Source organism: Macrotis lagotis, chromosome 4 (genome assembly GCF_037893015.1).
Source record: "Macrotis lagotis isolate mMagLag1 chromosome 4, bilby.v1.9.chrom.fasta, whole genome shotgun sequence".
Lineage (NCBI taxonomy): Eukaryota > Metazoa > Chordata > Mammalia > Peramelemorphia > Peramelidae > Macrotis > Macrotis lagotis.
The window spans coordinates 43042003-43056438 of NC_133661.1; the positions used below are offsets into that span (position 1 = coordinate 43042003).

The following is a 14436-nucleotide window of genomic DNA, read 5'->3' on the forward strand; positions in this document are numbered from 1 at the left end:
TATTTATTGTATTTATTGTATTAATAACCACTTGGTAATCATTATAATTTGCTAAATTATTATTGGCAGTAATTTTTTTAGGTTTGTTTTTTTTGCAAGACAATGGAGTTAAGTGGCTTGCCCGAGGCCACACTAGCTATGAGGTGTCTGAGGTTGCATTTGAACTCAGGTACTCCTGATTCCAGGGCCTGCACCACCTAGCCACCTGTATTAGCAGTAATTTTATCTTAATTTATCCGGTTTCAGTCAGATAATGGTGATTATTGCCTTGCAATTAAGTGATTCCCTTCTTTGGAATCATACAATTGTGCCAGTGTTTAAACCCCTTATTTCACAAAAACAGTATGACATAGTCAAAATAGAATTAAACATAGAAAATGAAATATCCAATTAGAATTATAGTTGAAAAGATAAGATTAGATCTTATTAGATAACAAATCAGAACTAATTAGAAATTAAAATCAGAAGGATCTAGCTTTGCTGCTTATTTTCATTCAGACAAGTCCATTGGAGCTGTGTGAGACTAATTTCTCATTTGCAAAATGAAGATAATTACATTTGCCCCATGCTTTGCAGGACTGTGTGAAAATGAAATGAAATACTGTGTAAAACATTGCATATTAAGGTTTATAGATTTGCTCCAAGTTTTAATTAATTTATAAGTAGAGGTAATTGGGTAGGTCCAAAAACTTTCTGCTTCATCCTTGTTAGGACAATTTGATAAAGAATTGGTTAGCTTTTCCTAACTAAATTCTTGCTCAATAAAGTCCTAGAATAATTGGTTTAAATTAGCAACCATAACAGCCATGGAACTGAGCCCTTCTGTTTTCAGTTAATTCTTTGGATTTCCTTTGATGAGGACAATGGCAAGAGGAGGATCCAACATGGGGATCACAGAGGAAGTGTGAGGAGGGAGAGATGAGCAGTGACAGAAGCAGGCAGTGACTGCGGGCCCACCTCCTCTCCCCCCTCCCCCACCTTGGCCTCTGTCCTCACAGGTCAATGCCACAACGTAACAAAGTAACAATGACCTTTGTCCTGAAACTCCCCAGGCTGGTCAGTGTCAGACCTGGGCCCCACGTCTCTTCTTCCTCCTCAACCCACAGGTGACACTTTGGGACCTTGGGGACAGGGAGGACGAGGACAGAGGCTGAGGAGCGTGCTTAGGGAGAAGAGGAAGGAACCTGGGATAAGGAGTCAAGGGGCAGAGACTTGAATGTGATACACCTTTAGAAGAATTTTTTGGACAGGAGTGTGTTCATTTTCATAGGGAAATATAGACCATACTAAGCTATTCATCTATGAAAGCACAAGAACATCTTTTTATTTTGTTATCTATACTTGGAATGAATAAAAATAATGGACTGTAATGAACTATAATGATACCATAGCGAAGTCATAAATGATGTGCTTGTCCATAAGAAATGGTACAGAGTCAGCAAGTTAAATTTAGAAACATTTTTTAAAGGATTTAAACGTGCCGGACACTATACCATGACCTGAGAATACAAATATAAGTAGAAATGAAAAGCCTCTGCTGTATAGGAGCTTAAATCCTCATGGCAGAAGACAACTATAGGCAATTTTCTTTTTCTGAACGTTGCCAGCTGAACTATCCAAAGACAGGGAAACCATACATCTTAAAACTAAATTACAATCTGCAAAGACATCTAGAACACACCTATAGAGCACTGAGTTTAGAGTTCAGAAACTGAGTCAAGAAACCTTTCTTGAATCTATGCCCATTTTGTCATTTGCTGTGAGAGTTTGAGTAAGTCACACACACTGAATTTAAAATTGTAATAATTTTTATAGGTCATATATATCTTTTTATTTTATCTTCTTATAATTTCAGCCTTCTCATTTTGCATGGGTTAGAATAGAGGATAAGCAATGCAAGTGATTAAGGACAAAAACAGTAAATTATCAGTTTACTACCTAGTTTCTTAACTTTTCTTAGCTTAAAAATGAGAATAATAATATATGTCCAACTATATCATGACATTGTTATCGATCAAATGAAATAAGGTATATGAAATTATTTTTCAGTAGTCTTATCTCTATATTTCTCTTTACCTCAATTTCTTCCAACAAATTCATTTGCAGAGGTCCTCAATTTTTACTATTTATTATTCCTACTATTCTTACCATTTAATAATAATATTAATAATAGTAAACTGTTTTTAAATGGTACTGAAGATTTTGGAATCATTGTTTTGTCATTTCCTCATTGATGTTTTATACAAACCTCCTGTGGTTGGTATTCTGATCCCAATTTTGCAGATGAGTTCTGAAATTCATAGCAACAAACTAAGAGATTTACCAGATAATTCCAATAGTTACATAAAGAAATGAGCTTCACCAGATTTCTCCAGACCCCAAACCTAGGAATCCCTATGCTATTCCATACTTCTAATACTTAAAATTCAATGATGTTTTAAATTACTAACATGAAGTAGGACATATTAGGCATTTGTGATTTGACAGACACTGCTTGTGTAATTCTGGGAATACAAAAAAATGTAAACATAGTTTTTGTCTTCTACAAGCTCAGATTCTGATGGGTGAGGTAACGTGTAAACAATTATGTATAAGCATAGTCTATAATGTAGGAACTAAAGATAAAGTCTGAGAGAAATGACCTTTGCTCTTTCTATTTCTCTGTCTCAATGTATCTCTCTTTTTATTCACAAATATGGTTTTTATAATTATGGGAATTCATGAGGAAGTACTTCATTTGCTAAGAAATACTAATGCTTTTTCAAATAGTCTAAAAAAGTATGAGATGCTTGGGTCAAAGAAGAAAAATGACTTCTGTTGAGTCTGCACAATCAGAGGAAGGACTGAACTTAGGTCTCTCTCTTTAGAATGTCAGCACTTTTGTCAACTACACCATCCTCATGTCCTACCAGTGATGAAAACTTGGACTATACTTCTGAATCAATAATTAATGTTATATAAGCTTTTCCCTTATATTTTAGTATTCAGGCAATTTTTCACATCCCATTCATATCTAATATGATCTCCTATGGGTGCCTTATTCTTCGATTTTCATTACCATTCATTTGGTTTTTGTCTCCCCTATAAGCTCCTTGAGAAAAAGGACTGTCTCGCTTGCTTGTGTGTGTGTGTGTGTGTGTGTGTGTGTGTGTGTGTGTGTGTGTGTAGGGTGTTTTATCTGGGTTGGGGAAAGAAGAATGAATTCATTAAGAGGAGATCCCATTCAACAAATAATTTTACTCAGATTTTGGTTTGTGGTGAAATAACTTTGTCAAAATTTGATTTTGGAATATCATAACATTTTAAATCTGCCCATTTTAATCCAGATCTTTTTTTTCTTCTCTTTAGGAAGAAAAATGAACAATTATAGTTTGGATTTTGTGGCCATACATTGACCAAAAATACCTTACAACCTACCAACATGGCAACAAATAATCAGTCATCAGTACATGAGTTTATCTTACAAAGCTTCTCTGAAAACCCTCAGGTTCAGATTTTACTCTTCAGCGTCTTTTTAGGACTTTTCATAGTGGCATTCTCAGGTAATTCAATCATTATCATGGTGATTATTTTAAACCCAGGCCTCCATACACCCATGTACTTTTTCCTTATCAATTTGGCCCTATTGGATATTCTCTCCTCTTCCACTGTGGTGCCAAAGTTACTGCAGAACCTAATGACCAAGAACACCATTTCCTACGGTGGCTGCATAGCTCAGATATATTTCCTAACTTGGTGTTTGAGTGCTGAGTTATTGCTTTTCACAGCCATGGCCTATGATCGATATGCTGCCATCTGCCAGCCTCTCCACTACAACACGTTGATGAACAAGGCTGTTTGTTGTCTCTTAGCAGTTCTAGTGTGGACTTTCAGTGGAACCAATATAACAATAAACATCATCATGACTGTTCGTTTGTCCTTCTGTGGACCCAATGTCATTGATCATTTCTTTTGTGAAATTCCTTCATTATTACCTCTCTCCTGCTCATCCACCTATGTTAACAATATAATGGTAGTTGTGGCAGATATGTTCTTTGCTGCTATCACTTTCCTGCTTATTCTGGTGTCCTATGGTTTCATCATCTCCAGCATCTTGAAGATTCGAACCAAGGAAGGGAAGAAGAAAGCATTTTCCACTTGTTCCTCCCATCTTATTGTGGTCACCATGTATTATTGCACTGTAATTTACATCTACTTTCTACCTGGTCTTGGTCAGTCGCTGAAGGATGGCAAAGTAGCATCAGTGATTTATGCCATGGTGACACCAGCTTTAAACCCTATGATCTACTCCTTGAGAAACAAAGATGTGAAAATAGCACTCAAGAAATTATGTCCATTTCTTTTTAAATAATGGCTCATTTTTTTGGCAAGGCAATGGGGTTAATGGGTTTGCCCAAGGCCACACAGCTGGGTAATTATTAAATGTCTGAGGTCAAATTTGAACTCAGGTACTCTTGACTCCATGGCCAGTGCTTTATCCACTGTGCCACTTAGCTGCCCCAATAATGGGTCATTTGTAAAGTTCATTCAGCTCAGAAACTAGAATTATGAATATCTTTAAAACAAAAAAAAATTGTACATAAAGCCTGGAAATCTTTAAACATGATTTCTCCTGGTAGGCAATGCACCTGATGTATTCTCGTGTGTATCAGGTAACTCTCTGGTTACATTTTATTCTTGAATTCATAAAGTGAATTTAAAGTCAGAATATCTGTAAAGACTAGCATATAGGGCCATACCATGTCAGATCCATGATTTAAACAAAACAGAATTTTATTGCAAAGATATATTCTAATGGATAATTCATTTGAATATATGGTTGCTTATCTTTCAGATGTCAAATAAGTGTGAGTAAATTATTGAAGTTTTTTCTAATAAACCTCATAACTCCAGATATAATGGAAAAGGCCTGAATTAGTTCTCTTACAAAAGAGGATTATTTTTTATTTAACTGAAGAGTTAAAAAAGATCTCTCCTTAATCTCTCTTCTCATTAAAAGGGAAAGGCTTCTTTAAGGTTGATTGTAGTAGAGAACTTTAATGACTGTTGTAATGAAAAAGCTATAGAGAAAGGCTACTAGTTTAAATGATAGGTCTCTTCAACTTGATTCATCCCCAAAATAAAGGAGACCTTAAATTAACTCCTAAGTACTCAGGACCAAAATGAATGAACAGAGAACACTTGGAATGATCAAAGTATATCCAGAAGAGGCAGGTCACAAAACAAATAACTAAAACCAGAACCTTAAAGCAAAAAAAGCATGCTCACAAGAATGATTAGAATTCTTCAAAAAAATTATACTTTGTTTTTTATTTTAAATTAAATGATAGTTATGAAAGGAAAAGGAATAAGCATTTACATGGTATTTACAATGTGCCAGGTATTATTCTAAAATGTTCTACAAAATATTATCCCTTCTTATTCTCTCAACCTTCTGAAACATATATGCCATGATTATCAACATTTTGCAGGTGAGGAATCAGATACAAAGAGATATTAAATTACTTTCCTGGAGTCATAGAGCTAGTATGTATTTCAGGCCCAATTTGAACTCATGGTTTACCTGATTCCAAGCTTAGCATTCTACCAACTACCCCACCAGCTCTCCTTAAAAAGAGGAAGAGAAAATTGAAAATAAATCTCCACAGTTTATTAGGAGAGGTATAAAAAAACTATATTCTAGGAAAAACTCACTAAAAATCTGAAGGGGCCCAATGAAGGATTCTAATAGTTAATGCAAATTCTTAAAATAAAGTCAGAAGTATGTAATTGAAGAAATTATAAGATATTTAATATAAAAACAGAAAAGAGATTACAGTGAGAAAATCTGAGAATTAGTGTATAATAGTCACTATAAGATAATTGGTGGGTCAAAAAACTCCCCTGGGATTCACAGTCTTTCACTATGATCAAGTGGAGATCAGCTCTTAATTGTGAATTTGGAGACTATTCTCATAGAGAATAATAAGGGATTTGGGGGGATTCTCAAAACTGTTGACCTTATTTTTAAAATTTTTTTAAATCTGCCTGATTTTTAAAATTAATGTTACAGTAGAATTACCTTACACCCCAAAAGAACTTTGATATCATTTTTCATAAAATCATTAAAAAACTATCTTTGATTGAAAATTGAAAGAATTCACTGATGACCTCTCTAAAGAAATCCCAGATTAAAAACTCTTAGACTTTGCTTCCCATATTCACAGATTCCAGAGAAAAGAAATAAAATATTGCAAGCAGTCAGAATGAAAGAATCACAATCAAGACTGGTCATGATTTAACAGCAATCATTTCAATGAAATGGAGAACAAGAATTGAAATATTCTATCATGCAAAATACAAAGGTCCTCAACCAAGACTATTTTACGAAGGATAATTGATTATTATCCTATGAATAAAAAAGAGAATTTTGAACAAAAAGATTTTGAAATATTATTAATAAAAGTAGAAAAAAGAAATTTTGAAATATAAATATTAAAGTTTATATACTAATGAAGATTGAATAGAATGTTAAAAATATTTCTTTTAGAATCCTATTGTCACAGGGATCATAGAAGAAGTCAACTGAGGTAAAAGACTGATAAATAGTTTTATTTTGAAGATATTAGAAAGATAGACAGTCAGAGAATATACATTAAGGGGAGATGGGTGAAAAATAGGAGCTTTGTTAAGACATAAATATCTTTTATAAGTATACATCCAAAGATTTGTGTACAAATACATTCATCTCAACCAATTAGAAAAAGGAAGAAGTAAAAAGGAAATATAAGTGGGAAGGTATATTCAGAAAGTTATTTGTTGTTAAATATAACAAAGCTTAAATTTGGAGAGTGTATAGTAAGGAATGTTTGAAAATGAAGGAAAAAAGTAAAAATTTTAAATAAACATTAATAAAGAGTAAAGAGAAATAAAAGTATAAGAGAATAAAATAGAGGAGAATAAACAATCAATTATCACAGATGTGGGTGTGTATGGATGACTTAATCCCTAAACTAAAGAAACCAAAAGAAGGGATTAGAATGTCAAGTTTTTATGTATAATAAGATATATCATATATATTACAAGATTTTTTTATCATTCAAAATGTAATAAAATTATGTTAATTAAGAGGTACTTGGAAAAAAGTATGAAAAAACAACTGGAGATTAATTAACTTAGTCTTTTAGAATTGTTGAATTAAAATCATAGAAATTTTGGATAATTTAATTAAAAACAATAAAAAAATTAAAAACTTTTAAAAGTTTAATTTGTGGCTAAAGAAGTCCTTCAAAGAAATATATCTGAACACTTTTATTGATATAGTTTGATTATCAAGAAATGCATCAAAAATATTAGAAAACCAGTACAGTAAAGACCTCATTAAAGAACAAAAAAGAAGTTAAAATATTCAAATAAAAATTAATAAAAATAAGTAATAAGGCATGGCTAGGTGGCACAGTGGATAGAGCACAGGCCCTGGAGTCAGGAGTACCTGAGTTCAAATCCAACTTCAGGGACTTAATTTCCTAGCTGTGTGGCCTTGGGCAAGTCACTTAACCCCATTTGCCTTACAAAAACCTAAAAAAAAATAAGTAATGTCAGTTAAAAATTGGATTTTTAAATACAATAGGTTATTAGCTAACACCTTAAAAAATGAAAAAGACCCCAAACCAAATAATTGTTATCAAAATGTAATTAGAGGAAAATATAAAAGAATGAGAAATTATTTTCCCCAGCTATGCAGCAAAAGAAAACAATTGCATAAATTAAATAAATAAAATAAAAAATGAGATATCAATATTATCATAACAAAAAATAAAGAAATTATGAAATCCTATTTCAAAAGTAACATTTGAAGAAGCCATCAGATGCTGGAAAATGTTATACTGTAGTTTTATTAATCAAACAATCATTGAAAAAATAAATTCATTAATACATAGATTGTTAAAATAACAAAAGCCATCCACCAAATTCAATCCGTGAGAGTTATAGCTTTGGCACATTAACCAGGAAATATAAAAGCAACCTCAACAGCAAAAACTTCCCTAATGAACACAAATGAATAAATATACATATCAATTCCACACCAGTTAAATTACAAAATGTTTATTTTATAGAACCAGAAAAATTAATGAAAAAATTTAAATGGGGATAAAAAAATTCAAGAATCCTAAAATAAATAATGAGAAGAAAAGGAGATTAAGGAAGGCAATAATATCTCATCAGAAAATATAGTATATTACAGTAATTCTACAAACCACTTGGGACTTGTTTAAAGAACCATACAATCAGTGGAGTAGATTATGAACATAATACAGAGAAGCAAATGTATCTAAAACCCTTGTTGCTGTACATTTAAGCCAGTTGACCATACTGTCCATAGATTTTCTTTGCAAAGTTAGTAGAATAGTTTGCCATTTCTTTCTCCAATGAATTAAGGCAAACAAAGGTTAGGTGCCATGCCCTGGGTCACACAATTAGAAAAAGTCTGAGGTTAAATTTTACTCATGTCTTCCTGAATCCAGACCCAGTGCACACCTAGATGCTTTCTGTAGAACAGTGAAAATAAAGACCCTAACTACTGACTAAAGGACTCATTATTGAATAGCAACATAAATTGATAGGAAAAATGGATAGCAATATGAAAGAAATTAGTTTTAAACTAAAACCTCAAATGGCATACAAAACTAAGATCCAAAAGAGTAAATGACCTTGCAAAAGGGAATATAATAAACATATTTTTGAAACTTAGAGAAAATTATCATCAGATCTACAGATAGGAGAAGGTTCATGAGCAAACAAGAAAGAGCATGTCACAAAAAACCCCTAAAATTACCAGTATCAAAAATGAAGAGTGAATTAAGCACCAATGAGGAGGAAATTGAAGAGGTAATTTGCAATTAATTTTAAGAACTATATGCCAATAAATAGGAAAACCTGAGTGAACAGGATGAATATTTACAAAAATACTAACTGCCCAGAATAAGAGAAGAAATAAATTGTTTACATAATTCCATTTCAGAAAGAGAAACTGAAGAAACCATCAATAAAATCCCTAAGAAAATGTCTCCAGGTCCAGATAGATTTGCAAGTGAACTGTACTAACATTTAAGGAACAATTAATTCCTATTCTTCATAAACTATTTAAACCATAGGAGCTCTGCCTAACTCCTTTTCTGACACCAACAGGGTGTTGATACTTAAACCAGGGAGAACCAAAAGAGAGAAAGAAAATTAGAGACCAATTTCTCCAATGAATATTGATGTAAAAATCTTAAATAAAATTTTAGCAAAGGGACTAAGGCAAATTATTACTAGAATAATATATCATGATTATGTAGAATTTATACCAGTAAGGCAAGGATGGTGCAATATTAGGAAAATACTCCACATAATTGAACATACTTAAAATAGTATTAGAAATACTAGCTGTAGAGTGACTAGGTAGCACAGTAGATAGAGCACCAGCCCTGGAGTCAGGAGTAACTGAGTTCAAATCCAGCCTCAGACACGTAATAATTACCTAGGTGTGTGGCCTTGGGCAAGACCCTTAAGCCCATTGCTTTGCAAAAGGATAAAAAAAAGAAAAAATGAAATGCTAGCTGTAGCAATAAGAGAAGAAAAAGGAATTGAATCAGAATTGACAATGAAGAGGGAAAGTTTTCAATATTTGCACATGATATGGTGGTAGACCTAGGGAACCCAAGAAAATCATCTAAAAACTCCTTGTAGCAATTAAGAAATTCAGCAAAGTAGCAGGATATAAAATAAACCCACAGAATCATCAGCATTTCTATATATGAATAGCAAAGCCCAAGAACAAGAGGTAGAAAAAGAAATTCCCTTTAAAAATAACTACAGACAACATCAATTACTTGAGTATCTACCTCTCAAGAGAAACTCAGAAACTCTGTGAATGGACTTCTCACGCAAATTAAGTCAAATCTCAACACCTGGGAAAATGTCAATTGCTCATTGTTAGGTTGATCTTATTTAATAAAAATAAGAATTCTACCCAAATTAAATTCCTTATTCAGTGCCATATCAATCAAAGTACCAAATAACTATCTCATTGAACTAGAAAAATAGTAGCAAAATTCATCTGGAGCAACAAAAGGTCAAGACTAGCAAAGGAACTGATGAAAAATAAATGTAAAGGAAGGAGTTCTAGCTTTGCCAGATCTAAAACTATATTGTGAGGCAGTAGTGATCAATACCATGTCTGGTATTGGTTATGCAATAGAGTAATGGATCAGTGGATTAAGATAGGTTGAAAAGAAACCACAGTAAATGACTACAATAACCTCCTGATAAAAAAACCCAAAGACATCAGCTCCTGGGTTAAGAACTTACTATTTGACAAAAATTGTTGGGAAAACTGGAAAATAGTATGGTAAAAACTCCCACATGTTCCAAAATAGTAATATCAGCTTTTTTTGTATTGGCAAAAAATTGGAAATTGAGTTCATACCCATCAATTGGGAATTGCTAAGCAAGTGATGCCACATGAATCTTCTGTATACTATTTTTCTATAAAAATAATAAATGGTAAGAATCTAGGGAAACATTGAATGAATTAGAGGATCTGATACTGAATGAAGAGAGCAGAACTAAGAGAACAATGTACACATTAACAACAACATTGTGAGATGTTCAATATTTTTTTTTTGTAAGGCAATGGGGTTGAGTGGCTTGCCCAAGGCCACACAGCTAAATAATTATTAAGTGTCTAAGGTCAGATTTGAACTCAGGTACTCCTGACTCCAGGGCCAGTGCTCTATCTACTGCACCACCTAGCCTCCCCAAGATGATGAATCTTGATGGAAGAAGCTCCTCTCAGGAGATCAGAGAGCTAAGACTATTGTATTAGACTAGCTATGGACAATGTTATCCCCATTCAGGGGAAGAAAAGCAAAACAAAAAAATAAAAAAAAATAAAAGTCCTTTAGAATCTGATGTAAACTTTATTAAAATTATCTCTTATGTATCCTTTTCCCCTTTAAACTAATTTCTCATAGTGAAAACGACCAATCTGTAAACATGTTTATCAAAAATACGTGAGTACAATGTTAACATGACTGTTTGCCAATGAGGTGAAGGGTGGGGTAGAAAGGGAGAGTAGAAGGAAATTATGTAACTTAAAAATTTGCATTTGCATATGGAAGAAAAATATTGAAAGAAAGAAAAGAAAATGAATGACAAAAATTTTCCTCCAATTTATTACTACTTAGAAAAAAACAATTGAAATAAATTTTGAGATACTACCTCACACATCTTTAAAAAAAATGATCAACATTGGAGGGAGTTGTGGGAAAACTTGCACTCCATTGGACTGTTAGTGTTCCTGTGATTGGGTAAAACTATTCTGGAAAGCAGTTTTGATAAATATTTTAGTCTTTCTCAAACTGTTACACAACCTCCTATATTTTCTTTTGATTAACAAGTTTAATATTTTTTAATTAGAACTTTTAGAACATATATTACCACCTTTATGGATGGAATAGTAACATGAGAAAATAGATTATTGGCAAAAATATAGCAGTGTAAAGTGTGACATTTTTATTTCTAGGACTCACTTAAACTAAAAGCTGTGCTTACCACCAACCTAACGAGCAAGTACAAATTATCTAGAGTTAAAAAAAAACGTGTGTAATGTGCAAACACAAGTCAACAACAGAATAATAATGGAGCAATTTCTGAAAAATACTCTACTTATAAAAAAACAACTTACCTATTCTGAGATCATCAGTAGTCTCATTTCATCTTCCTTCATCTCTCCATGACATAAAAATCATAGCTTGTTGAAGTCAGAAGGGACATAGGAGATAAATAATTTAGTCCAATATGTTTATTTTATAGTAGAGGTCCAAGAGAATTCAAGTGATTATGCAAACTCCAAACTCTCCTGTCTTCTAATATGATGGATTTTTCTTTTTCATATTTTTTTCAATGCTACCATTTGTTAGCCAAACAAGTTGACAATTTCCAATGACTCCAAGAACTTACCCACTTATTTTTTGAGAAAGATTTTATTTATTTGGAGGTTTACAATTTTCCCCACATTCTTGCTTCCACCCCCCCAATCAAACGCACTCTGTTAGTCTTTTTTTTATAGATAAGGCAGACAATATTTATTATCTTTTAGCTACAGAATAGTATCAAGCAAATTCTTTTAAAACATGATTTTACAAGGCATATTTTCCATGATTATTTTTAAGAAACTGAGATTCAATAACATCAATCAATTACACTAGGACTTTGATCACTCTAGTACAATCTTCAGGTGCAAGAAAATAGCATCAATGTAATAGTTATGAGATTATTTTTAATGTGCCAAAAGAGGTACATTATAGCATTTAAAGTGAACTAATCTTTCTCTAATATTCATTTGTTCTTAAACTGTCCTTTTTATATAGCCAAAAAACAAACATGCAAATATCACCACCTTATGCCCCATTAATATTTACCATATTATCACTCAGCATTTCTTCAAAAATTCAGCATATTCGTTTCACTCAATTTGCATTTATGACTTTATTTTCTTGCTTAGGCAGTGGATTGATTTCACATTTGGTAGCCCAGCTGTGTGTACACTAATTGAAAATCTTTTCTCATTATGTTTTTTTCTACATTTCATAAGCACTGAGTTATTATATAACCTGCTAATGAATGTATACTTTATATTTATAACTTACTCAATATATCTAAAACATCATATAGTTTTACAAATGCCAGTTAATAACCAAAGCAATAAATGTAACTTATTAGCTATGAAACTAACAACAAAATTAAATGTGCATGTTTATACTGACTTTTTTTAAATAAGTCATGTCTACAATGGTAAATAAAGTCTACTTATAGCAATAACTTGATTTGGCTAACTTCTACATGGCTTCTGTTCATTTTATTTTTCTCTTAAAATTAAATCTCACTGTCTTATGTATTCTAAATTGCAGACCAAATTTTTTATTCCCATGTTCATAATCCAAATGAAAAATGCTACAGTTTCCAAACTGGGAGGAAGGCACCAGCAATGTGGCAACTAAACAGAATGCTGCACATAGTGGATGATCAACAAATTGCTGAATATAGAATGAATGATTTGAAAGACAATTATTATTGTGATTATTCTTAGGTGAACTTTACTGGGCTAAAGAACTCACTCTACCAACCAACTCTATCAACCTTTAACTTGGAATTTTCAAATAAAAGGCAATAAATCATTAAATAATAACTTTAAAAAAGTTAATTCTAGTTACTATATAACAGTATTTGATAAAAAAACATGCTTATAGCATCCTGCATGTATAACCAAATGAGGCACTAATAATTATTGAACTAAGAACTTGGGTTAATTTATACAGGCTTATGCAGATAGAATTCTATTTTTCCACCTCAAAAGAACTTTATTAAAACAAACTTTATTCCTCCAACTCCCTCAATATAGTGTTCAGGGAAGGCTGGTGCAAATATAAATTCAGTATTTAGACATTTTAATGTCTTATTTTTCTGAGTTTGATATTTTTCTAACTATGTAAGTCTTTAATTAAAGTACACTTTGAGCTCTATATTAATTAGATAGTTACATTATAATATTCAATTTTGACTGTCTTAAAGCCAATTACACATTTTCACTTCTAGTGCAATAATAAGATAATTAAATAATACTATGAATAGTTTTATTCAAGAACATTTTGATAATTTCTTCTGTTAAAGGCACTGGTATAATATTTCCATGTAGTTGCAGGATAATAGCAATGGCAAAAACATTGACGATGGAGTTCATAGTTTGATTCTCCCATCTTATGGTACAGGTTCCATCAGATGTGGTAACCCAAAAACATGAGCTGGCTGTGTGTAAACCAGATCCACTCTTCTGCATTCCTGCACAAGTAACCATATATTTATATGTCTTCCCTAACTTTACCAAATGTATTAAGGATTGCTCCACTATAGCTGCAGTCCATTGGTTGACATTATTCTCATTATAAAGCACACCACCCAATATAGCATCAATATACTCTTTCACAATATTGTGTGCTTCATCAGCGTTGAAGACAATCTCATCGTGGTGGGGCTGGTATTCCTCCATGGCGGTGGCTGCTCTGTTAGTCTTTACATTGTTTCCATGGTATATGTTGATCCCAGTTGAATGTGATGAGATAGAAATATCGATAAGGAGCAAAAATAAAATGTAAGAGATAACATACACAATAAGATAATGGATACAGATGGCATTCTGCATTGTAGGTAGCCCAAATTGTACCTGGTTGTTGCAATGATGTAATGAGCAGGCACATCAAGGGTGATCTTCAATCCCATGTTGCTATTTGTGTGAACAATGTTCTTGTTCTGCTCATTTTGTGCAGCATCAGTTCATGCAAATCTTTCCAGACTTCTCTGAATTCCCATCCCTCCTGAGTTCTAACAGAACATTAGTGTTCCATGACATACACA

At 32.5% G+C, this 14436-nt stretch overlaps 1 protein-coding gene and 1 pseudogene across 1 annotated transcript; one reads left to right on the top strand and one right to left on the bottom strand.

Moving 5' to 3' along the window:
- The first annotated feature begins 3352 nt into the window (after positions 1–3352).
- On the top strand, positions 3353–4351 carry LOC141523066 (olfactory receptor 13A1-like). Its single transcript, XM_074236350.1, has one exon. The coding sequence runs from the start codon at positions 3422–3424 to the stop codon at positions 4349–4351; it is 930 nt and encodes a 309-aa protein (XP_074092451.1). The 5' UTR covers positions 3353–3421.
- A 9210-nt stretch (positions 4352–13561) lies between these two features.
- Positions 13562–14071, bottom strand: LOC141523067 (dynein light chain Tctex-type 3 pseudogene; annotated as a pseudogene).
- Between the last annotated feature and the right edge of the window lie 365 nt (positions 14072–14436).

Bases quoted from the DNA above. Each gene is read 5' to 3' on its own strand.
- LOC141523066 (XM_074236350.1), top strand. From the start codon at position 3,422: ATGGCAACAAATAATCAGTCATCAGTACATGAGTTTATCTTACAAAGC.